Source organism: Anolis sagrei, chromosome 4, assembly GCF_037176765.1.
Source record: "Anolis sagrei isolate rAnoSag1 chromosome 4, rAnoSag1.mat, whole genome shotgun sequence".
NCBI lineage: Eukaryota > Metazoa > Chordata > Lepidosauria > Squamata > Dactyloidae > Anolis > Anolis sagrei.
This window is the reverse complement of record NC_090024.1, coordinates 53,750,175-53,775,643: the sequence shown is the minus strand read 5'-3', so window position 1 is coordinate 53,775,643 and position 25,469 is coordinate 53,750,175. Positions and strand designations below refer to the sequence as shown.

The 25,469-nt window shown below is 37.2% G+C and overlaps 1 protein-coding gene across 4 annotated transcripts in view; it reads left to right on the top strand.

Annotated features, from left to right (window-relative positions):
• Positions 1 to 25,469, top strand: part of MAPRE2 (microtubule associated protein RP/EB family member 2) — a 132,467-nt gene that overhangs the window by 70,412 nt on the left and 36,586 nt on the right. For 2 of the 4 annotated variants that reach the window (XM_060775272.2, XM_060775271.2), the window contains one exon: positions 14,897 to 15,024. The exons of 1 other annotated variant lie outside the window; for it this stretch is intronic. In XM_060775272.2, coding sequence (XP_060631255.1) covers positions 14,904 to 15,024 — 121 coding nt within the window. In that variant the 5' untranslated portion in view covers positions 14,897 to 14,903. Of the gene's footprint in view, positions 1 to 14,896; positions 15,025 to 18,142; positions 18,217 to 25,469 lie in introns of those variants that run through there. One more of the 4 variants, XM_060775273.2, reaches the window with a different exon arrangement.

Sequence of the window (25,469 nt, the reverse complement as noted above, 5' to 3'; positions counted from 1 at the left end):
TGGATAAGCTGAAAATTGGTTTTGGGGCCAAAATTATGGATTTTGATATGACCCATGGATAAGTCAAGGGTCATTCTTCAGAGGGGGGAAAGCATCAATGCTGACTGAAAGTACTGTTACTGCTATTTTCCTGCCCAGGCATTCAAAAGGCCAGAAGCTGTGCCATAATGGAAAGAGTAGAGGGTATTGGTACTCCGTTTAGGTTCTCCTGGAATGGACTAAACTTCATCACTCCACTCAGAGAAGGGGATGGTTCCTTTTAAAATTATTATTAGAGTTAAGGTACTCTACTATAGATATATCGACTCAGGTTTCTTGGGTTTATTTTTTTGACTAAAATGTCTAGACTTATACATGAGTATATAGGGTAGTTATACCCACATTTCAGTGTGTGCAATTGGGATTGACTTCCCCACTCCTTCCCACTGGCTCCTGAATGTGCTATGACAAGGCTGAAGCTGAGATGAAGAAAAAGATACTTCAAAATCAACTAGAGGCGCTATGTGTAAATGGAGCCCTTCTGTCCACAAAATGAATATTTTTTTTGGATTCAGTCCTCTATGATTTTGTATAACTAATTTCATGAGATGCTCCTTCCCCTCTCCAATCTATTTAGAGGGGAAAATGAATAAGTTAAAAACTGCTAAACCCAAATCTACGAGTAATCCAAAGTGTGGGATCTGAAAGTGGTAGATCAGTGAGTTCATATTTCACCATGGTGCATTCTTAGCAGCCACCATGAAATTGTCATTACTTCTTTTGGTCTCATTCTCTGAACCATGCCAAGATCAACTGAGATGGAAGCCTATATATGAAAGTGAACAAATAAAGTAGTAATTTATGATGTTGCAGGATGCCAACTGGGATTATACTATATTAGTTCCTGTATACTGACTTCCAAAAGAAAATCTGTACTCCAGTATGTTTTATGCAACTATCATGCAGTGCTTGAAGTTACTTTCGTTATTTTAAAATGAATCCTCTGTATGTGTTTTACATAGAAAGTATGTCTGATGGGGCTTATTGCCAGATAAGCCTCTATAACAGGCATGGGCAAACTTCGGCCCTCCAGGTGTTTTGGACCAGTCCCACAATTCCTGTCAACCAGCTGTCAGGAATTGTGGGCGCTGAAGTCCAAAACAACTGGAAGGCCAAAGTTTGTCCATGCCTGATCTATAAGGTTATTGCTTACATCACACAACTTGAAATCCATTGATGCAAATAAATCTCCTTCATAAAGTCACAGATTTTTCAAGAAAAGGGGACTCTCATTGAAAGAGACAAATTATTTAAATATTTTTCCGTCTTTTAAAAATACTTTTCTGGTACTACTGTATGTACTGCTTAAAATACATTGGTTTTCAACTAAACAGCTGTAGGAATAAAGCCAACATGTTAGTCATGGGTCTTTTGAATTACAGGATGTAAGTTTGCAGAGAGAACTTCAAAATAATTCTCAATCTTACAGTTCTGTCAACTTGTGGTGGGCTTATATGACACCAGAGATGGCATTTTGCCCTCTGGAACCCACCAAGGTCTGTTTTTCTCTCTCACACACACTGTCACACCTCATTATCACTGAAATCTGGCAGTGGCAAAAAACCCCAAACATCTGCATTACTCTTTAAGAACAAAAATGTGTAGGAGTGTGGTCCTTGTTTCAAAACACAGTTGTGCTTTTAGGAAAATATCTTGGGGTTTAATGTATTGTCAAAGGCTTTCGTGGCTGGAATCACTGGGTTGTTGTAGGTTTTTCTTGTGGTTTGACACACACTTCCTGAACCTTGTTCTTGAAGGGAACTGTTTTGCTGTAGCAGTAATTTTGGCACTGAGGGTGATGGCACTGCAAAATCTAGTGGAGATGCATGTAGCCCATGACTATGTGTTGCCCATTCCTGAGCTAAAGTCCTATCTTCACCATTCTAAAATACTAATTCTATTATTTTAGAGTAGAATTCCTCCAAACTTAATAGTTTGGAGGTCCAAGTATAAACTATTGGCTTACATGCTACCTTTCTCCCTGTGGCTGCAAACTAGGTTTTCTATGTAGTACGAACTATAGTTTGTTGTGACTTCTGAATTGTCAAGACATCTTAGAACCTACTTGGTTTTTTGTTTAAAGGGCAAAACCATCCATGGTTTATCAGTTCATAGCAAGCTATATTTACTACTAGACAAGAAACACAACTGTTGCCCCAGAAAGGGAAAGTGTCAGCTTACAAACTTGATAGACCTTTCTTCCTAATTGGAGACCGTCAAATCAAGAGCTTGTTCTTAGTGCTTGTACACTCTAAACAAATAGATAAATAAAATGGTTTTTCAGGTTGTTATTTTTTCATCAGCTAACAATACAGTTTCCTCAACATCTTTTCAATGACATTTTTTATCTTGTATCAGGAAAAATGCTTAAAAATTAACTCTTGGGATACTCACAACAAATGTGTTGAACTGGAAAAACAGATTATGAAGAAGCATTACATGATTTATTTAAATAACATGGCCCACGTGTTTTAAAAATGGAAGATAATGCCACACATTTCTTTACCTTTGGGAAATAAACATGCTTTATTCCTGTTGGTAAGATAATGCCTTTTCTTGAGTTATCATCCATTGACATAATCCTTAAAGATAGAACCTCTTATCTAGGGTGAAGAAATTCATTTTATCTAGCAATTCCAGTTCTGTCTTGTAGAACTTTTAATCTGGCAACCATTCATTATATAGTACTAGATTAGGAACGTCTGCCTTCATTAGAATTTATGGATAAAATGTGTTCTCTTAACCAGGGTACATAAATAGACATTGGCCAGTAAACCAAGGGAATATGTTTGCACTTGGCACACAACCATGATATTTCTCTTAAGTCCTCTTCTAGTACCTTAAGGGCTGGTCCTTTCTCCATGTGCCTGCCCTTGTGAGATAAGAACAGTCATCTCATTGTGCCCTCTGACATGCATTTCTTTCATATGAATTGGAGAGTGGAAAATGAAGAAACCACATAAGTCAGTTTGGTAGAACTCCTGATTTGTCTTGTGGGGACTGAAGCCAGAGTGAAATTGTCCTCCTGTAATACTGCATTTGACTCTGGTTCTTCATCAAATCTGAATTTGCATTTCAATTATTTTATTTCGCATACTTGAAATGAAGTAGTATCATTTTGGGATGGTTATGCCCAACATGCAGCTTATATTCAAATTAATTTGGAATCCTCATCACACACAGACTTTATTACCTTTTTTAAAGCTCTTAGCTAGCTTTGCTAGTTCTTAAATTGATTGCAATTCTTCAAAATGTTTAAATAACACACACATTACTTTTCTCCGGCAGCATTTCAAAGTGGTACGTTGAAGAACTTTGGTAATATCCGGGTTTTTTTTAATGTTAAAATATTCAGAAAGCCTGCAAAATTGAGTGTTTTTTTTAAATATTCTGATTTTATCAGAATTTGGCATTCAAAATCCAAACATTTCTTCAGATTTGCACTGTCACACACCATTTTTTCACAACTTGCTAAGATTTGACTAAATGAAATTAATATTGAAATAGTAATTAAAATGAATAATGACATTTGTAAAAGAACTGTGTGTGGTATAACATTTCATTATGAATTTTTAGATACAGCTCCAAAAAGTACATTAAAAATAGCTACAATATTGAAAGAATGTTTTTCATTGCAGACCAATGTTACAAATTTACAGGTTAATGCAGGCATGGACAAACTTTATCCCTTCAGGTGTTTTGGACTCCAACTTCTACAATTCCTAACAGGCAGTAGGCTGTTAGGAATTGTGGGAGTTGGAATCCAAAACACCCGGACGGTCAAAGTTTGCCCACGCCTGTGCTAATGCAAGCTCCTGGTTCACAAGGTCAAATTCAGTGATATGTTTGAGGGAATGTCAGAATATTATTTCTCTTCCTCTGTAACCATGTGCTATGCAATCTCACTCTTTCGTAGCTTTCAAGACTTTGGTTTCTTTGGGGTATAGAGGAATCCATAGGAGGGAAACTTATCTCGGTTCAACATGCCCAAATGACACTTCTGAAAATTCTTAGGAGAACAACATGAAAATAAGCTGACAGGGTTCCTTTCCTCATGGGCCAGTTAGAGAGTGGCAGGGAGTTCCTAGTTCGCTTCCAGGAGTCAAACATGCCACATTAGTGTGGCTTATATTTGGAAGAGAAGTACCTTCTTACGGACTTTTCCTTACTGTACAGGAAGAAAATGCTTTGTGTTTTATTTATATAAGAGAAGGCTTATTGATTTTTGAGAAAGGTACTCAGTTGGAATTGATAATGTTATATAGCCTTTCCAACTATTAGAAGAGTAGAAAGCTTTTACGAGAGAAGGAAATTACATTTTTTCTGGCCCCAGGACAATTCCATAGAGTCATATTGCATTTTAGGTTTAAGGGGCTGTACAGGGCTACCTGGCTCTTATTTCAAAATTCTGAAGATGTCAGCACAGCTTAGAAAAGTTACTTCTTTGGGCTATAACTCCGAGAATCCCCCAACCAACATGCTCTGGATGCTCTAATGATAAACTCCCATGTTGGTTTTTCAAATAAGTCATTGCATAATTATAGTGTGTTGGGAAACACAAGAAGTATGTAGATGCTTTAAGCAGAAAACAAGTAGAAGTCTTTATCTTCCTATATAATCTTCTCACAACAAATGTTATTTCTGATTTCAAATGGAGATGTGAAGATTTCTGCAAACTTTACATCAACAGTATAATGGTAAATTCCAGCTACCTATGCCTATGCATGACTTGTCCAGGATTGCCCAGTGGGCTTCCTTGGCCAAGTGAGAATTCAGATCCCTGCTTCTCAGAATCCAGATAATCAAGTTAATTAGGATTGTTGTTCAAGTTGTTTCAGACTTAGGGCAACACAAATGTCACAAATTTCATTTTTCACGGTGGGGGCAGGAAAATGACCTTGTAGGGCTGCATTTGGCCTGCAGGCCTTAGGTTGGGCCCCCCCGTCTTAGTCCAATGTTCAAACCTTAACCGCTCCCAGATGAGGCTTGCACACAGTTATTTTAACTATCTCAGAATATTTTTTTTAAGTAATCATGTCATTCAGGAAGAATTTGGAAGTCCTTGGCAGAAAACATTTTTACTTCTGAACCAAGAGTAAGACTTGTGGGTTCTCCATTTCCAGCCTTTTGGCAGGAGGGAGCAGGATTCTTCACAAGCTGATGTTTTTGGACCAGCCTTCTCTAATGTGTATTCCAACTCTCATCAGCCACAATTAGGGTGGCCAAGAACAGTACTTGTAGTATAAGATATTTGGAAGTTGGAAAAAGCTAGTATAAATCATCTTCATTATCAATAAGGTTCTGCTGTTCTAGATACACATAGATCTATATCTAGAACAGTGGTTCTCAACCTGTGGGTCCCCAGGTGTTTTTACCTACAACTCTCAGAAATCCCAACCAGTTTACCAGCTGTTAGGATTTCTGGGAGTTGAAGACCAAAACATCTGGGGACCCACAGGTTGAGAACCACTGATCTAGAAGAACAATTAGTACAACCTCCTTATCACTCTCCAGAAAAAAATGTGTGCCTATTTGTATTCATTGCCTAGATCTTCAAGCCACAGAACTGGTCTTTCTGGGAGGAGTGTGGTATCACCCATAATAGATTAATATATTCATAGTGCTAACATTTCTTCTTCCTCAGATCAGAATGATTTTTTTTCTCCAAGACTATTAAAAAAACTAAATAAAAGTAAATTGATATATGAATCCAAGTGGCGGTTCACACACCCCAGTCTAGCCTAACATTTTTTTTATTTCTCATGTCATAATACTCATATGTGGAATTAATGACATGTAAATAGCTGAGAAGAGCAACCCTCTTTTTTCATAACTCATTTACAATATCAAACACACACAGAGCAAAAACAAATAAACAAAAACCCTAAACCAACAGAATTCTGAGAATAGCCTATTAGCATGACAGAAGTGACTGCATGCTGTCCATTCCGATAGCTGTCAATATTTGCATCTTTTATGTACAAGTTGATTATCTGTTCAACTTGACATCAATCCACTCCTTTGGCCTTCACGCATATCTACCATTTGCCAAACTATACGATCCTGTGCTTTTCTTTTCCATTTCTGGCCAATTGGTTTGTCCCATTGAGTACGAGGTCTGCCCAACAGCCGCTTGTGGTCTCTGGGTATCCAGTTCATTAGTCGCTATGTCCATCGGTTGTCTTTTGTTTGTGCTATATGCCCTGTCCATCTTCTTTTTGCGGCATAGATTTCATTGACCATATTGCATACCCCGGTTCTTTGACACAGCTCTTTATTGCTGACTTTATCTCTTATTGTCATGCCATACAGCCTTCTTTCCATTGCTCTCTGAGTGACCGCCAGTTTTTCTTCCTCTAACTTTGTTGTTGCCCATTTTTTAGATGTGTATAACATTGCTGGTAGAACAATTTGGAGTAACAAATACCAAAATTGAATATAATTTATTCAAAATTTGAAATACTGCTAAACCTAAAATTATCCATATGGGTCATTGAGATAATGACACCATTGTTTTCTAATTATTCATCATCATCATATTTAATTACTTATTAATCGCCCTCCATCCAAGATGCTCTAGGCGATTTACATAGCGAAATTGTACAGAATAAAATACATACAAACAGATATTAATAAATTAACATAGGTCAAATACTCTAGAAAAAGCCAGGTCTTAAGTGCTAGAGTAAAAGGCCCTAAGTCACGCAGTGTATGCATGCTTTGTTTCATGCATAAAAATGTGTGTACAAAGTGTACGTGAAGCATACATGAATTCTGTTACTTTGTTCCTTTCTCCAAAATATCTCATTATGGTCATATGTGCAAATAAAAATATTCCAAAATCTGGAAAAATTCCAAAATACTTAAAAGACTCAAGCATTTTGGTTAAGGGATACTTAACCTGTATTATAGATCAGATACTCATGCTCTGCCCTGAATTCAAATGCTTCAGGAAACTATGGTCTCATCTACACTGTCATATCATGGACTTCAATGCAGTTAAAATGCAGTATGTGGTAGTGTAGATGGGGCCATATTTTTCCATTTTTTTAAAAAAGAATCCCACTTACCACTCTCCCGTCATTACAGTGAGCTGATGGCACAGGAGGTGACATTAGCTACACAAAATATCCCCCCACTTGCCACAGGATTGCTTTTTAAAATATTTTAATATATAGTGGTAAGCATTCTTGATCAAACTAAGTTGAGCACCACAGCTCTCCAGCCCATCTCTGAGGTCTCCAAAATGCTTGTCTTGATCACTTGGAAATGGAAACATTAATCAGTGATGGGAGGATTAAGGATGCAGTATTTATAGGCTATTCTGCAATGGTGCCAGCCTGCCCAGAAGACTGTCCTAGTTTGGATTTAGGCTCAATTCTACACTTGCTTTTGTTACATTATTAATATTCATGGTGACTCTTGTTGTTTGAGGAAGCAATAAGCAGAATGAAGCTTCCCAGAATAAAACTCGAGTCTTCATAGTAGTAGATTGTTAAGGGTTGATAACACTTCAGCTTTTATCAGTTTCAAATTAACTGTTAATCACATCTAATACCCAAATCCAAAGCATGTTATTTAGGATTAATCCCAACTTCTTTCTTTTGAGTATTCCTTAAAATGCCATATGGATTGATGATGCTATATTAGTAAGAATGACTTCCAAGTATGTGTGCTTCAGACAATTATGTTCCCTTTTGATCCATTCAAAAGCCCCTAAAATTGAGATTCTCAGTAATTTAACCTGTGTGTCAGGTAAATTGGTATCCTGTACTAAAATTGCTGAAATATTGTTACTTGCTTATAAATCAGTGGTTCTCAACCTGTGGGTCCCCAAATGTTTTGGCCTTCAACTGCCAGAAATCCTAACAACTAGTAACAACTAGTAAACTGGCTGGGATTTCTGGGAGTTGTAGGCCAAAACACCTGGGGACCCACAGATTGAGAACCACAGTTACAAATGTTATTTGCTGTTACATCAGTTTGTTGGACAGTTTATTTTATTGGTCCCAATTTAGCACTGTATTTAAACAACACCTATAATTCTTTATTCTGTTCCTTTAGTAAAATATATTATATGTTTAGTGCTTCCATTATTATCTTCAGATATTTTATTTTATTTTAAAATTATATACAGGCAGCCCCCAAATTATGAACATGATAGGTTCTGTAGGTTTACTCTTAAGTTCAATTTGTTTGAAAGTTGGAACATGTACATTTTAAGTGTAACTCCAGCCAAATAGATAGATAAACAGACATAAAAGCTTTTGATAGCATAGGAAAGAAATAATACTCCTGTGGTGTTTGCTTTTCTGTCTGTGCCCCTGTTCACCTCACTTTCTGTCCCTGTGAGAATTGGATTTTGGGGGGAAATGGCTTGTTGTGGAAACAAGGATTGGTGATACAGCTTCAGTGAGGATATCTTTTCTCCATGGAAACTCATTCAGGACTTAATTTATCTTCTTAGGGGTAGATTTCTCTCGCTTCTTGTCTCACCCCCATTCATAACTATGAGTTGTTTTTAAGTTGGATATTTGAAACTCAGGGACTGCCTGTATATTATATATGGGGGGGAGGGGACTAGATGTTTAATAGCTTGCATTATGTAGCTTTTTAGAGAAGCGGTATTAGTCTATTGTACAAGACTAGGAGAATCATTGTTGCATCATAAAAATAGCAATTTTATTATATCATAAGCTTTTGAGTCCAATTTGTCAGAGGCAGAATCCACTTTGTCTCACCCTTAGTGCACATGCGCAAACAGATATGAATGTTCAGACACATGGTAGAGTGTGTGTGAGTGAAATCATAAGCAGGGAGGTCAAAGTAAAATGAAATGTAAAAAGATACCACTCTAGTGTGAGATTATAGAAATGAACCTTGCGGTACATGAATTGGGGGAAAAAATCAAAATTAGAGGCTGTAACAACATTAAAACATTATAAAGGGACCTATAGCTTTAGACAAATATAGTCATACTTCCAGAAATTCACAACATAGATATACATGATACTCATTTTTAGAAATCACATCACATTTGAGAAACTTTCTGAAAACATCACTATCATTTCAATGAATTGGTAAATTTTTTAGGGATGTATTATTCCTGGGGAATAAAAATTGATAGAAAAAAAGTGATTTTTGCAGTTTATATCTACTGGCTTGTTGCATAAATACATAGGAAGAAAAAGTGATACCTACAAGTCATGATTATTTCAGTAACTATGTAATAAGTAATAACAAAGGAATCAGCTCTCATTTGTGAATACAGTGGGATAGAAACATATGTGCCCTAAGTAAAAGGATTTTCATAGCTATAGGATGGCCGACCTTGCTATGTTAAATATCTCTTATCATCAAAAGACTTTCAGGTGGTCCATCTCAACTTCTTTCATCCTACCTCCCATTGAAAATTTTGGAAATGTAGCATTTTATACAGTGATAACTAGATGTTTATAATAGTCAGAATCTATGTGTTTGATAATCTGTTCATATTCCTTTTCCTAGTGACAAATTCTTGCTATTGCAGTAAGCAAAATCAGCTAAGAATTTCCTGACATTGATACTTCTTCCACCTTCTAGGCTTATGAGCCATAGCAAATATTATGGGGCGATCCAGTGAGAGAGACAGAAAGAAAAAAAGTAGAAATTGAAGTACCAATCTGGAGGTGAAGTTCCTTAACAGCTTCCTTGTTAGGAAATGAAGATTTTACAAACAATTGCCTTAAAACTCAGTAAAAGGACTAGCTAAATTATTTCGGCTTGACTGTCTTCACACCTCATCTGCCCTTCTCACCAGAACTTTCATTGGCTTTTGTAAGGAGAACACACAATTTTAGTATCAGGGTGCTGTCCTTTGGCAGAGTTTTGAGTGTTCACAGAGGTTATATTATCTTTAAAGTTCAACTTTCGCATGTTGTAGCTCACCTTTATGCCTCATCACATTTTACAACATGGCTAATATATCTGGATTTTTCTGGCTGTGTTTTGAGAAGAAGGTGTTTGGTTGTTAGCAGTGGTATCCCAGAAAAGCCTCTCCCTTTCGACTTGCCCAGCAACAGCTTTGACATGCTAATCCAGCTCTCCTTTTCTTTATGCTAAGTGACATCTGTCCAAGTGCTGAAGCTGAGTTAGCAGCATAAATACTACCCATTCTAATTCAGTTTCTCTAGAGATGCCTTCCCTATCATAGTGACTGCTAGATCTTTTAATTTATATAGTATTTCTTAAACTGAAGGTTTGATATTGCAGTCCATAGATGATGAGGCACATATATATCTTGCAAATGAAATAGGACGTGTCTCTCTGTTGGTTTGTTGAACTGGAATTTTCTATGACACAAGTTGAAATGATCATTCTTTTCAAGTCTCAGTCCCTTGCTGATTCTTAGTGGCCTCAAAACAAGCCAGTTCATTATGAAAATGAGGACATTCCTGGAAAAACTTCTGGCAAAACTTCAGAACCTTTCCCCTTGCTTGGCAAGCATATCTTCAATAGTGCCACATCCTACATCCTGGCCAATAACTTATCAGTCAGCACCCAGAGCTCCTTCTTCTGATTGTTTAGATTATTTTCCTTTTTTAAATAATTATCCTAATAATTATTCCTAATTTTAAATAATTAAGGTTAGTGCTTTCACTAACCTTAATAATAAGGATGGTCTGTTATTTGAAAACAGATTACCCCATATAACAGCACACTGATCCTATCAATACCTTGTCTTTCAAAGATATGCATGTAAACACATGCAGATATAATCAATCAAAAAACGTTATTGTTGTTTTAAGTGTGTGTGTGACTTGTGCATGAATTCATTTTGGACATTTTCCTTTGACTTGTTTGGAAGCCCATAATGGCATGGGCTCTACAGCCATTTTTTTTTACTGGTGGCAACAGAACAGTGGCTGTTGAAAAATGGCTGCTTTTGGGGTTTTTTAGTTGCACATGGAATGAGAGGAGGAAGGCAGCCACTAGAAGGAAAAGGATCCCAGGAATCAAGGTTTCTTAAGCCCTCCCTTCTCTCTTGATTTGGAAGCAGAAAGGAGATTAGGGCACGAGGGGTTAAGGCTCCAGTTCTCCTTTCCAGGGCCTCCAAATCAAGAGAGAATGGAGGATTTTTAAAGGAAGCCCAGAGTACAATACTTCCAGGTCAATCCCTCTTCCTTCCCTGGGAAATGGGAAGCCCCCTTAAAATGCCTTGGGAAACTTTCTCCTGCAGGGAGAGAGCTGCATGGTCCACATACCTGCATCTCCTGTCTCTTCTGGAGTAGAAACAGCTTTAACAAAGCATTAAACCCAGGTCTCCTCTATAGACAGAAGGACACCAAAATAGATAGCAGTTTACCCAGATTGCACAAGCCTAATATATATATATATAGAGAGAGAGAGAGAGAGAGAGAGAGAGAGAGAGAGAGAGAATTAGAAACAATCTAGCCATATAGTAACAAATATAACAGTTTAATGACACAGCAAGAGATTAGAGGTCAGTCTGGTTGCCTCATCTGTCAATTGTTCAATGACCAGGATTGATCTGGCTGATTTGGCTGGCTTAAATGAATACCACCTCATCCTATACACATCCCTAAAGATGCAGGAGGAAATACCATTCCAGATAGAGGGAGCGTACTTTTGGCCACTTTATATGACACTGTACTGTTAGAACCCCCAAGCTGGAGAAAGATATCCATAGATTGTTACAGATTGGCAAAAGTAATCTGAAAAAATCAGATTGTTACCTGTTCTGTGAAAAAAATATTTTGCTTAGTTGGAGGCATGTTGTGTCTTACAGTGTCAGTAGCCTACTATGAAAATATAACTGTCCAAATGATTTGGAGAATTGTAGTACAACACATATAGAGAATAAATCTTGTAGAAGGCTGTTATGCACATTACAAGAGGTTAATATGTATATGGAGTATGTAGAGTTGATACCTCAATTCTCTCAAAGCACCAAATTGTGTTTGATCTTGGAAGTTAAGCAGGGTCAACCCTGTTTAGTATTTGGATAGAAAACTGCCAACAAATACCAGTTGTTGTAGGCTGTATTTCAGAGAAGGGAACTGAGTCTTGCTGAAGAAAACCCTATGAAATTCATGAGGTCACCATAAGTCAACAGGCAATTTGAAGGCATTCACAATTTATATATCTACAATCACAATTTATATATCCCTTCAGATAACCAGATCCAAAGCTGTGGGTTTGTGGTTCATGTATTTATTCCCGAATGATGTTGAATGGCCACTCTAATTATCCCTTGCCATTATCTATGCTAGCCAGGGCTGGTAGGAATTGTAGTCCAAGATTAGTTGTTCACCCCTGCCCTGAAGTTCGTAATCTGGTCATATTTGGAGATTTAATTTGGCCTCTGTGACTGAATTGTGAAGATATTATATGTCTCCCATTCATTGACCCATAAGATGAAAAAAACTAGTGAATAAAAGCCAGTCATCCTCCATAAGTTGTCATATGATGTAAAAGACCTTCCATTAAGTATCACAACAATCTAGAAGAAAATACTTAAAGCAACACTCAGAAGGGAAAAGCTCGAGGAAACCCCTAAGGAGACTAAGTGAACCAAGAGGATCAGGCTCTTCTAAGTCTCCCTAAAAGAGGACAACACAATGTTTTTAGTATGATGGGCTAAATATGAGGAAACTTTAATGCATATCAGAGTTTATTTTATAGTGCTGAATTTGTTGTCACTTGCCTTGAAGTGATTTCTGACTTAGACTTTCCTTAGGGTCATCCTATCATGGGTGGACAATTTTTTTTGTATTCAATTTGCCTTTGTCTTTGTCTTCAGAGAGAGAAGGATTTGCCCAAGATCACCCTGTGGTTTCTCATGGCTAAGGAAGGGTTCAAATTCTGTTCTTCAGAGTGATAGTCCAGTGTTCAAATCACCAAACAATGCTGTCTCAGAGCTGATCTATAGCATAAGGAAAGCTCATTCAGACATTTGAGATTGAAAATGGAAGGAGGAAGTATGTTTTTGGCACGCATCCTTCTTTCCTTTCTCTTAGCCTTGAGCCAATTTAGTATGTGAAAAAGGCATAGCAGCAGTAATGTCAAAATGTGACTGTGTTGCCTAATATAGATCAGTATGTAAAATCGGCCAAATTCCTTCCATTAAGCCTCATATGCTTGTCTGTATACATGTGTGTTTTTTCTCTAGAAATATCCTTTAATCACATTTGTCATTATAAAACCACATCAGTCTATATTATAAATGCTTGCATGTTCTATACTATCCTTGATTCCAGTCACTGTCACCATCTCTGGTATATAGAAATGCCCTTTCCTGAAATGAGGCATTTCTTCTATGGTGAAAAAAAAAAACCACAGTAGCTGAGACTATATAGAGCCACATCCAAGCTAATAAAGATAGACCTTCCTCTAAGGAGACTCGGGGCTCTTCCAGATTGGTGTGATATAGATCCTTGGATTTTGCTGGTAGCTTCTGCATCCACCTATTCCTTTCTCTCCCATGCCTGCTTCTTACATCTGCATTACCCCAAAAGTTGTCTTTAAAGTCAGGGTGTGGTTTTCCAAGGTGGTCCTGTGGTTTGAAGGACCTTTTCCCTCTCTGCATGGTGATGTAAAAATGCTATTCCAGTGACACACTATAGGACATCAGTGGAATTTTGAAAAAGAAAAAGATGGGAACATATTGCTCTGATACAATTTGGGATTTTTTTAAAAGAACATTCATAGGTGAGAATAAAATGTTGCAGGAATTTCTAGGAAATGGTCTGAAACAACAGAAACATAATTTAGATTTTAAAACCCTGAGAACTACAGCAACAAATACTGTTGCTTCCTGACAAGTTTTCTCCATCTGGAGAAGCCATTTGTCAATCATTTCCTAACTTTTCTGCCCTTGAATAGTGTTTTGGATCTTTGGTTTGCTAAGCTGATAATTTGCGGCCAGGTATGGCCAGCTGTTAAATCTCTTAACTGCTATGTCTATTTTGGAGCTGCAGGATAAAGAACTGATGGTATAGGAGGGAAAGGAAGAGCCAAGTTGCTTTCTGTCTTAAATATATAAAGCACTGGGCTATAAATATGCTGTGTCCATGGATGCTAATTATCATGAAAGCTTTCCCTCATCATTGCCAAAAAAATATGATGTAAACCACACTGCGTTTCTCTGGCGTGCAAAATGAACTGACTAAACTTCTGTTGAAGCCTTCTGCACATTGTAGAGTAAGAAGGTTGATTCAGCCATCTGCAATCTATTAACCTTCTGATGTATTGAACTATATCTACAGTCATTCCCGCCCTTCATGAAAACCTTAGTCTCAGGAAGTAAAGAAATGGCCCTCTTGCTAAATCTGCATGCTGCTTGGAGAAGACTATTATAAGCCAGTACATGTGGAGGATATTGGCCTTGTATATACTGTTGAAATTGTGCATGTTCTTCAAAGTATATGGACATTTAGTAGATTTGAATTCATTTTTGCATTGTACCATTCACATTCTTTTATTTCCTCAGAGTAGACTGATTCACTTTTAATTGAATTGAGAGTCTTTCAGTTTCAAAGAAAGTATTCCTGGGTGAAAGTATTGTCATAAGAAAGTATTCCTGGGTGAATGGTCTCTGTAAAGAAGTAAATATTAGTATCCCTTTGTTTCCACAGAGTTTCAAACAAGCCTCAGAGACTTTTTTTTTTTACTTTGAGGAAGCCCTTATTTCATATAAAATGTTTAAATAAAGATTTAGATTGTCATTTTCTACCTTAGAAAGGCCTATAAGAATGAGCTCATTTATATTTTAATTTTAACAACTCAATTTGATGGTTGGCTTCAAAATCCCATAAATCCAATCATTGGTTTTAATCCTATCTATCTTATTTTGCAGTTGGGGGATGGCGGTCAACGTGTATTCTACCTCTATAACCCAAGAGACTATGAGCAGACATGACATCATTGCATGGGTGAATGACATAGTAGCTTTAAACTACACAAAAGTTGAACAGCTATGTTCAGGTAAGATCTTCATTTATCTATGACACTGTAGATGTGGATTGGAATATATATGTCAAAAACTTTTTGTACCAGCTGTATATCTTTGTAGATTTATTTGTCTTTGAAGTTTATCTTTGGCTTCCCAAACATCACTAAAATTATAGAATAGGGGGTTGTGAGTGTTGATCATAAAACCAGATGGCTGTGTATATTTGAAATTTGATCTGAAGAACACTGACTTTTTGTTGGTGTTTTTTTTAATGTGTGTCTTTGTGTTGTTTTTGACTTATGAAGAACCAAAGGTTCTAATAACATGAATATTTCTTGTCAAGGTGAGGTGATTTGCCTTCTCTGAGACTTAGTGAGTGTTACTTGCCATGGGATATAATGGTGTAATCATTATGATATTGCATCAGTGTGTTCCTAATGTATACGAAGTAGCCTCCTTTTTCTTTCCTTGGTGTTTGACTTTTGCTTTGATTGGTTCCATTATGTTGTAATAATAAGAGAGCTGTGCTATATAAATCAGATTGATGGTGTGTTTGTAAGAAAAAATGTAGCTGAAAGTAGCATGGGACATGTTGTATAATCCCCCCCCTCCCCGGTAATTGCTAGAAAAATTCTAGTAGACTTTAAAAATTAAAAATATTTTATTGAAAATACTTAATTATGAGTTCAGTAGAAAGAAAGAAATATCAGATACTGTGCTGTGATCAGGAGTAGTGATTTATATTTTGGGAACATTTTTCCTGTGTTCTGGAGGTTTGAGGATCTCAAAAGGGTTGGAGGCTCATTTGAACTTCTGGATGCACCCTTTTTGTAAAACACACACACATATATACACATATATTTATATATGTACGTGTGTGTGTATATATATATATAAGATATCATGGATATAGATATTACATGTCATAGCTATTATTATGGATTTTAAAAAAAGCAAAAAAATGCACGTGAGATGAAGAGCATTACAATCACTTCCATATATTATTGAATTGTGTATTGTTAAATACAGTATTCGCTCTAATGGAAGCTTGGAGGTTCTGGTAAATGAAGATTATTTGTATGGCTCTGGAGGTAAAGGTGAAATCTATAAGACCCTTGAGGCAATTTGAGATGAGGTCTTGTGCCAGCAAACTGCCAATGCCTATGTTTAATGTGAAAGTTTTTGTATCTAGGGACTTGAATTTATTTATTTATTTTATTTTATTTTGCTGCATCAAAGGCTGGTTGGCAGTAGTGTCTGACTGAGTTAGTTCAGACTGAGATATACTGTTTGGCTTTTATCTTGATCAATAAAGCTGCAGCTCATGTCTTTATTTCAATCCAGCACTGGCATTGGCATCCTCGGGTCACATGGTGATCTTGTAGATTCAGGACCGCTCCAAGTGGTGTTACTGCATTTGGGAGAGCAGCAAATAATGTTTCCTCCACCTTCCCATTAAGCACTATGGCCAAGTTCTTTTGGCACCTGAGATAGAAGATCCTTGGTAGTAAAATGCAACAATTCTAAATTTAAAAGTGAATACATGTAACCCTCGGTCTTTGTGGATTCAGCCAACCATGGTTCAAAAATATTGCAAAAAGGGCATTCAAAAAGCAAACTTTGGTTTTCATGGTGTGTAGAAATACCTTGCCCAATGCCATTTCACAGATCTTCGGACTCTTTCCAGCACACAATAGTTTGTCATTTTATATAAGGGATGCATTTTTTCTATGCCATTATATATAATAGAACTTGAGTATAATAGATTTTAATGTCCACAGTTATCCTCAGTCCCCCAGCAGGTACCGAGGGCCCACTATAGTTTGTTGTTCTTTCATGATACCCAGACTAAGCTACATAAAGCAGCTTGTATACTTGCCAAACTTTCCATATACAAACATATGGGATTTTTCTTTAAGAACTGGTCCTTTCATGACTACTGTGTAATTTACTTATTTTTACATGGAAAACTAATAAACAAGTGTCCTTGGGATGGATCGCTTTTACAGCTTTTACAGTGGGACTACAGTCACATCTGAAGACATATCAGGGGAGAAGTCAGAGGCAGGGTAAAATAACCTTTCTCCCAAATTGTGTTTCCCCCGATGGAATCCTAGAAATAAATTTTCTGTATTTTTATGGCCAACACAATTTTAGAACCCCCATTGAGCTCTACCCATTGCTTCCCCTTATACCTGACAGAGTGATAGGGCAAAGGGAAGAGCCTCCCCATACCTCAAAAGATGGGTATGCTCATATCAGAAAACACTGCTCTTCAGGCGGTCTATCCCCAAGCCCCATATAAGTCTCAGCTTCATCAGCAGCACTTCGATGTGTGCCCAGATATAGAACAGCAGCCAGTCGAGCTATTGCAACAAAGGAATTCTATAGTTAACAGTCTGGTGACTCTTTGGGCCAGTTGAAGGATCAAAACATCCTTCAAAGGCAGTCCCCCAAGGCACAATGGTTTAAGCCCTTGTGCCAGCAGGTCTGCTGACTGAAAGGTCAGCGGTTCAAATCTGGGGATCAGCTCCAATTTCCCATGCGGGGACATGAGAGAAGCCTCTCATAGGATGGTAAAACATCCAAGTGTCCCTTGGACAGTGTCCTTTCATACGGCCAATTCTCTCACACCAGAAGCGACTTGCAGTTTCTCAAGTCACTCCTGATACAGAAAGAAAGGTCTGTATAGAGTGTGTTACAGTAATCTAAATGGAATGTCAGTAAGGCAGATGTCACGGTGACCAGATCTTTGGTCTCTAGAAATGATATGCAAACTATAAATACGAACTTTTTTGAATTTACAGATGTGTAAACTTGCTTTTATTTAACACTAAGAGCCACATCAAAAATGTTTCACAGGGGTTATAGAATCACATAATGGACTACCAAATATTGATTGATTGATTGATTGATTGATTGAAGGAATGAAGGAATTACTACAATTAACAAAATACCAGAGTTTTCATATGAAATTTTTATCTTTATTCTAAATTCACAGATATATCATATTGGAGACATAATTATACCAAAAATGTCAAACATGAATTAATTTTGAGGCTGGGGGAGAATCTGAATCTTATTATCAGTTGCAATTCTTGTTTACTTTTCTTTCTGAAACTGATACAGACATAATATTGGTCTTCCCAGATTGTATTTAAGAAATGGGGAGTTGGCTCAGCAATATGTCATCAGGCTGGTTCTTCCTGCCCCATCAGAACCAGGTAAAGATAATCCTGTTCTTGGTCTGACTGACCCAAACTTTAGATCTTTTTAGCCAAAGTTAATCAACTTTGTATTAAATGTATTAAATTTGTTCCCAGTCCCAGTTAAGAAGAAATCAGTAATTGTATTTTGAGGATCTGAAAACTATATATTCATTTATTTATTTATTTACCGGATTTTTATCCCACCCTTTTCAACCTGAAGGCGACTCAAGGCAGCATACAGACTGGCAGCAATTAAATGCATATAAATTAAAAACAGCTAAATCGCACAATAAAAATCCATATAAAACCACTTAAAACAATAATAATCAATGTATACCAGTTCAACTCCTTATCCAATTGCATCGTCTAAGCTGATGTGGGGTTTTTTGTGTTTTTTTAGGATTACTACAAAATTCTGCAATCCTCAAAATTTCTTTTGAGTTTGCACATATGCTTGAATTTGTCCTACTGTTTTTACTTTAGCACAGTTGTAAAACAGAAAAAGAAAAAGAAATTATTTAAGATGAATAACTGGCTACACACAAGCCATTCAGTAATGATATGCCATTTTTGAACTGCTGTGCTGATCAAAATTGGACTTTTATATTTTCTTAGAAAAAACAATGCCCCTTGAAGTGTTTCCAGTCTGCATGTGGTATAATATTAACCCCCATAAAATATTTGCATCTATTGAAGACTTCAAAGGGCAAAGAGGATGTGGGAAGCATTGTAATATCCCGGAGCATTTCTTAGCATTAACAGTGAACTACAGAACAAATCAGATAATTGGAATATATAAAACACTTGATTATTGTGAAATTTTGGAGATGGGTTGCTAGCCTTTAAAAAAAATGCCTGCAATATATCCTGGTTGATTGATGGCATCTGGCCTTCTGGTTCTTTTTTTAAAAAAAGAAACACAATTTTAAAAAACATTAAAATTAACCCCATATAAATGAATGAAAATAGGCAAATTTTTAGTCTAAGAAAGTATCAAGAATTGCATTGTATTTTGGACTCTTTTGAAGAATATGAGAAAAGTAGGTTCTCCATGCAGAAATCAGTAGAGTTGCCAACTGGATTGGAATAGACAATGTTAAACTTGCTTCTGAATTATTTATTTATTTATTTCAAACATTTTTATTTCTCCCTTCTCACCCTGAAGGGGACTCAGGGCAGAGCACAACAGATATACGGCAAGCATTCCATGCCGGAACATAAAATAACTGTAATATACACAAACACTAAAATCAGTTACATCTACTTTAAAATCAGTTGTTTCAAACCATCTCACCATGCTGGCTCTGGAGTGGGTTTCCTATTATTGCCTTATTGCATTGACCCAAAGGCTTGATCCCACAGCTAGGTTTTTACCATCTTTCTTAAGGACAGGAGGGGGGGGGGCTGATCTAATCTCACCAGGAAAGGAGATCCATAGGTGGGGCGGAATCACCGCCAATTTCGCCTGTGGCAGTGGCGAGACCGAGAGCAGGGCCTCCCTAGAAGTCTTCGCGGTGGTTCATAACGGGAGATGCGTTTAGACAGGTAAACTGAGCTAGAGTCGTTTAGGGCTTTGTAGGCCGAAGCCAGCACTTTGAATTGTGCCTGATAGCAAACAGGCAGCCCGTGGAGCAGGTGTAACATGGGAGCTGTATGCTCCCTATGTGCCACTCCAATTATTGGCCTGGCTGCCTCTCTTTGGACTATTTTAACCTTCCAAACAGAATTAGTTAGGTGGATCTGTAACTGAAGTCCATGGAGAAGAGGGTATTCTGCCGTGAGTTGGTTCATGCCTTGCACCAGTCTGAGATCATGGAAATTAATGTCAAGGTGAATCATGTTGCTTTAAGGTCTTACTGGATCTACACACACACATACACTCACATTTATATATATGAATATATGTATATGTGTGTGTAATTATGTGCATGTATAGGCATGTATGGGCATTTGCATATACAAATACCTTATTATCCCCATTTTTCTTTCTTTTTTTAATCTCTTCTTCCTTTCTTCTCTTGGCTTTTTGAAATTTTATCTTATTTGAAAAAGAAGCAATAAAGATTATTTTTTAAAAAGCTACCAGTAAGAAGGCTACCCTAGGATATGACTGCAGTTTCATCCTCTTAGTCTCTCCCATGCCAGCAACTGAAACACTAATTTATATTGCTTCTAATGTTAGAAGGCATGTGTAACGTTGCCATAGACTATGTTTCCTCAAATGCATGGAGGTATGGTGCCTCTTCCCCACTGCCAGTTCTCTTTCTCAGCTGAAGAATATAGTTCTCTCTTCAGCTGGAAAGTACAATCACTTCCTGGGTGGTCCTTCCCCCCCTTCCCTTTCACACAGAGTTTATGTGTCATTTAGTCCATTTAAAAGGTGTTTATACATAATGACCAGGTTGCACTTTGACTTCAACCTTAGTGTGTTCAAAACAACATTAGAGGGACTCAGCTGTATTTGTAGGATATAGTAACCTTGATAATAATTTTTTAAAAGCTACAAAGGTGTCCTCCCCATGTTGTTCCACTATACATAACTTAAAATATATAACATAGAAGGAAGGGATTGAATTATGTATTTGTTACTTCTATATAATGAGTGTTAGGGAGTGCCTGTGTCTGTTATTGTTTGCACCAATAGCAACAGATTTATCATTACATATTATTTTTGATGAGCCCTGCTTGTGTCTTTTCCAGTGATGATGCATCCTATTTCATTCTGTGGTCCTTGTCATTGTGGAAGCCAGAGCAAGCTGCACAGAGCAGAACTTCTTCCACAATGACTAAGCAGCATACCATGTCTGCCACTTCTTAAGAAACCACCATCACTCATTATGTTTCCAAGGTTTCATGAGCCATGATTTATGAAGACATGTATGAGTGCCATATGCACATGCTGTCCTTTGCCTTGTCTGATCTTCCTTTCTTGTTTGCATAATGTTAAGTTAGAACCTCCCAGTTTGAACAAAATGGGGGACTGTTGCTAATGCAAGCCAGGATCAATATGCTGACGCCAGTGTGCAATCTGTGGATTCATGGCAGTTGTTAAGAGCTCCATAAATTCTGCTTTATGAGGCTTTGAACAACTGTGTGAACTCAGCTGATAAGAGCATGAAATCTTGCTGGAAATACAGGGAAAATTTGGCATTGGAGAAACCCATGCATTGGCCCTGTTTGAAGATCTCCATATGGCTTTACGTTCACAATAGAAACAAGAACTGAGTAAATGCAGTTGGCTGATGGAGGCATGAGTAAGTGCAGAGTTATTTGGCTACAAAGCCATGTGACCCATTTTGACAGCAAATTGGAATACCCTGCACTGTAGTTATTTGAGGTTTTCCCTGCTCAAGTGTGTAAAGATATATAGAACCCAGCCCTATTGCCTGGAGACCAAATATTCATCTCTCCACGACACTGCACACACCCAAATGTAAGAATTTAAAGCCATTTGAGTGCATGGAAAAGATTTTCAGCTTTAATTTTCAAAAAACTAGGTTAACCAGGCGTAGACTAAATGTAGATACCACAGAACGGAGATCATCTGGCACATCACTATTGCAGAAGACTTGTCAGGCAGCACAGAAAGCCCTGTGCCACATTCTGCCTACTCAGTGGATGCAGATACACAGTTGAGACTCAAAGAGGAATATACAAATGGCAGTCTGCTTTTCCTTTACATGCTTTCAGCTTAGCTATGTTTGCTTAGAATAATATCCTGGGTGGTTCTGTTAGGACAAATTAATTACACTGTGCTTGTTGAAAAATGACCTCTGTATGTAAAAAAGTTACACCCTTAACTGAGAACAAAACTTAGAAACGTTATTCAATATTACCACATGAGCACGGGGTGGCTATGAGTGAATATCTAGAATGGACATAATTTCCAGGGTGTTGGAGCTGTTCTTCTCACTGCAAATGGCAAAAAAGGGGAAATAATTCAACTTGTAAAGAAATACTTATCTCCCTACTTCAGCAACAGGGTTGAAATACTGCCGTGGTAGAAATACTGCCGTGGTAGAATTGCCACACCAAACATGTCCAGAAGCTTCCTGTGAAGTCTGTTTCCATTGTTATGTATGTGTGACACAGTAGAGGAATTGCTCCTGTTTATCAAGACTTAATGACAGTTCTGAGCCAAGCTAGCCAAGACAGTTTCTGAGTGAACACAGCAGTTCTTGATAGCCATAATTTCCTTCCATAATGTATGCATAATGCATTTGATGTCTTTTTCTGAAGGCTTTCTTTCCTTTGTCCTCAGTAACATAGCATCTAACTGCTGGCATAAAATGTTCAAAAATTTAAGTAGTAAAAGATGGACCAATTCATCATATAGGATGAATTCATGGAATGAAAATAAACTATATGTACTTACTATTTTGATGGAATAGATGTTGTAAAATATGATAGGTTAATTAATCACAGTTTGGCCTCTATCATTTACTATGAAGTATGGGTCAAGACTGAGAGGACATAGATTTTGCTTTTCTACAATAGCTGCATTGAACATTTGGTCAAACTGGGAAATAGCTATTGAGTTATTCTGCTGTATGGGCTATCATGTGATCATTCCTTCTTATCTCCATACCCTTGAGTCACATTTTTATTTCAGTTAATACATTGTTTGATCTTAATTGCCAGAACCTTGGATGTGTCGCTGATTTTTCAGCATTTATCTCTGCTTTCTGATAATGTGGTCAGGATCCTGGCAGAAGACCAACATATGGGTGGCGGAATGAAGAGTTCTCCCATTTGTTCTTTAAGCTATGCAGTGGAAATTCTGATAGTTTGTAACATATTTTTACATCTCAAACTGTTAAGTGTCTCTCTGTTTTGTCTTGTTTCCTTATATTATCATTGGAAAAAATTGAAGTATACTACTCTCTTTGATTATGCACTCACTAAGCATTGTACTGGTACATGATTTAAACCATTGTGACCTGAAGAAAACTTCAGAGATATTAAGATTTTAGTTGTGATTGGGTTTATATGTTGGTATCAAAAACAAAACGGATGTTTTCCCAGTTGTGGTGTTTGATTGTCAACAACCACACATTTTGGACTAGAGAGAGAATAGGTCATTGCATATCACCCTGATTCTACTTTAGGTTATTTATTTATTTATTTTGTATCAAAAGTATTGCATAAATTAGTATAAAACTGATAAAAACAGAAAGAGCACAGGCAGCTAAATATCTTTTGACCAAAAAATGGACAACAGTAACAGCATTGTCTGTAGCCTGTAACAGTTCTTCCTCTGTACATGTACTGTAGGTTATAAAAAAAGGGTTATTCCAAATAGAGGAACTCTGTGGTGTATGTGTTCCTAGAGAAGAGAAAGAAAATAATGCTTGTAAGCTGATTTTTTACTGCAGTATTTGTGTTCAATATTTATGTGGATGTGCTTATGCATGTACCTTCAAATTGTCTGTTGACATATGGCAGCCCAATGAATTTCATAGGGTTTTCTTGGGCAAATAATATTTAGATATTATTTTGCCAGTCCCTTCTTCTGACGTATGACCAACAGCACCAAAATGTATACTCCAGCTAAATATCACAAAAGCATAACCAAATGTAGCATTCATAAATAACGTTAACAAGTCCCTACCTCCTGGGTTCTGGAAAGCTGGAACTGTAAACTAAATTTTGTTGGTTTAGCAATTATTTCTCCTCTTGCCAAAATGTTACATCATGCATACTTATTCCAAGATGCTGTTGTTTCTGTGCATTTCTAGGAGAGTAGACTCATCACAGCTGCTTAGCAAACACATATCTCTTAGACACAGTTCTATGAAATGTCTTGCAGACAGATAGAGTCCTCTGGGAACCAATATACCATGCAAATCCAATGAAGCATGATATGCCTGTACGTGTGTGGATAATATTAAAAGAGAGGGAGAAAATGTTATTTTAACATGTAATGTCCTCAAGTTGACTGTACAATATAGACAAATGTGCACCTTTTATAGGAAGGTAATCAGCCTCTGACCAGAAATGAACATGAACAGTAGTGAGTATCACTTCCACAAGGTTGACCTTATCTCCATATTTTGTGGACAGAAAACATTTCCAGCTATGACAATCATGATTCTTTGGAAAGGAGAGACCCCTGGATTTAGCCCTCTGAAAAATTGCTATCAGTGTTTCTTGTTATGAGAACATCAATCATTTGTCCTGGAGTGTATGTGATTCGGGAATCATATGGCTATTAACTGTATCTCCAATTCCCCTCTTACAAATTTTGTTTTTGTCTTAATTTGAAAGAGAAATCCATGATTATGCAGATGTCTGACATTAACTCCAAACAAAAATGAACACTATGCCCCTAAAATAGACAAATATCTCAGCAAGTTGTGTGAATGAATGTCAAGCTGACTTAAGTCCCTAGGTAGTTCAGCACTCACTTAAGAAACCAGAGTTTTGTTGCAAAGCAAAAAAAAATTAGATGTCAAATTGGCAAAAATTCTACCATTTTGCTGTGATTTTTCTGGATGGAGTTAGAAAGTTGACATACCAGATTCCAGGTTAGTTTTGAAACAGTAATGATAATTTTTCTATTCCTTGAACCAGACCTGGAAGTAAGGAAAGGAGAAGAATCCTGCTGAATTCTTATGACCTAGGGATCATAAATTGGGAAATAAGAGAGTGTTGAAATGTTTGGTGTTGGATCTTTTAATCCCCTCTCCCCACTCAACCAGTTGCACAAATGACCTTGCCTGAAAAGAAGGGTGCCATGCTGAGTAGCTGGTAGCAAATGACAAATCTCTTTGACCTGTGCAGTGATATGATATTTAATGTCAACAGTGGGCAGTGTGTACAGAGATTGTGAAAGCTAGGATCTTTTGTCTTAATTCCTGATGGACAGGATCTTAAAATTCATCCCACTGTGAAGACAGGTTTTTTTTTTCCCTTATACTGTATAGGGCATAGAGAACACCTATTGCTCTGCTAGAACATGAAATGAAAAGTTTCCAGTGGCTGGTATAAGTATTAATGTATTCTGGCTGCCTAAGTGACTGTGAAGAGGCTTTGCATGATGCATTCCAAGAAATATTCTCTTTTCTACCTGTCCTTGACACAAGATGTGTTTTCCAGGTTTTCATAGACTGATGACATGCCTATGTTTCTCAGTTTTTAATTTTGTTCATGAAATTCATTTCTTTCTTCTTTCCCCTAAATTCTTCCTTACATGTTCTATGCCCTCTCCTGTTGTGTGTGTCCTATAGCTGCTGTAGATCTTGTCAGTATGTACTTTTATATTATAT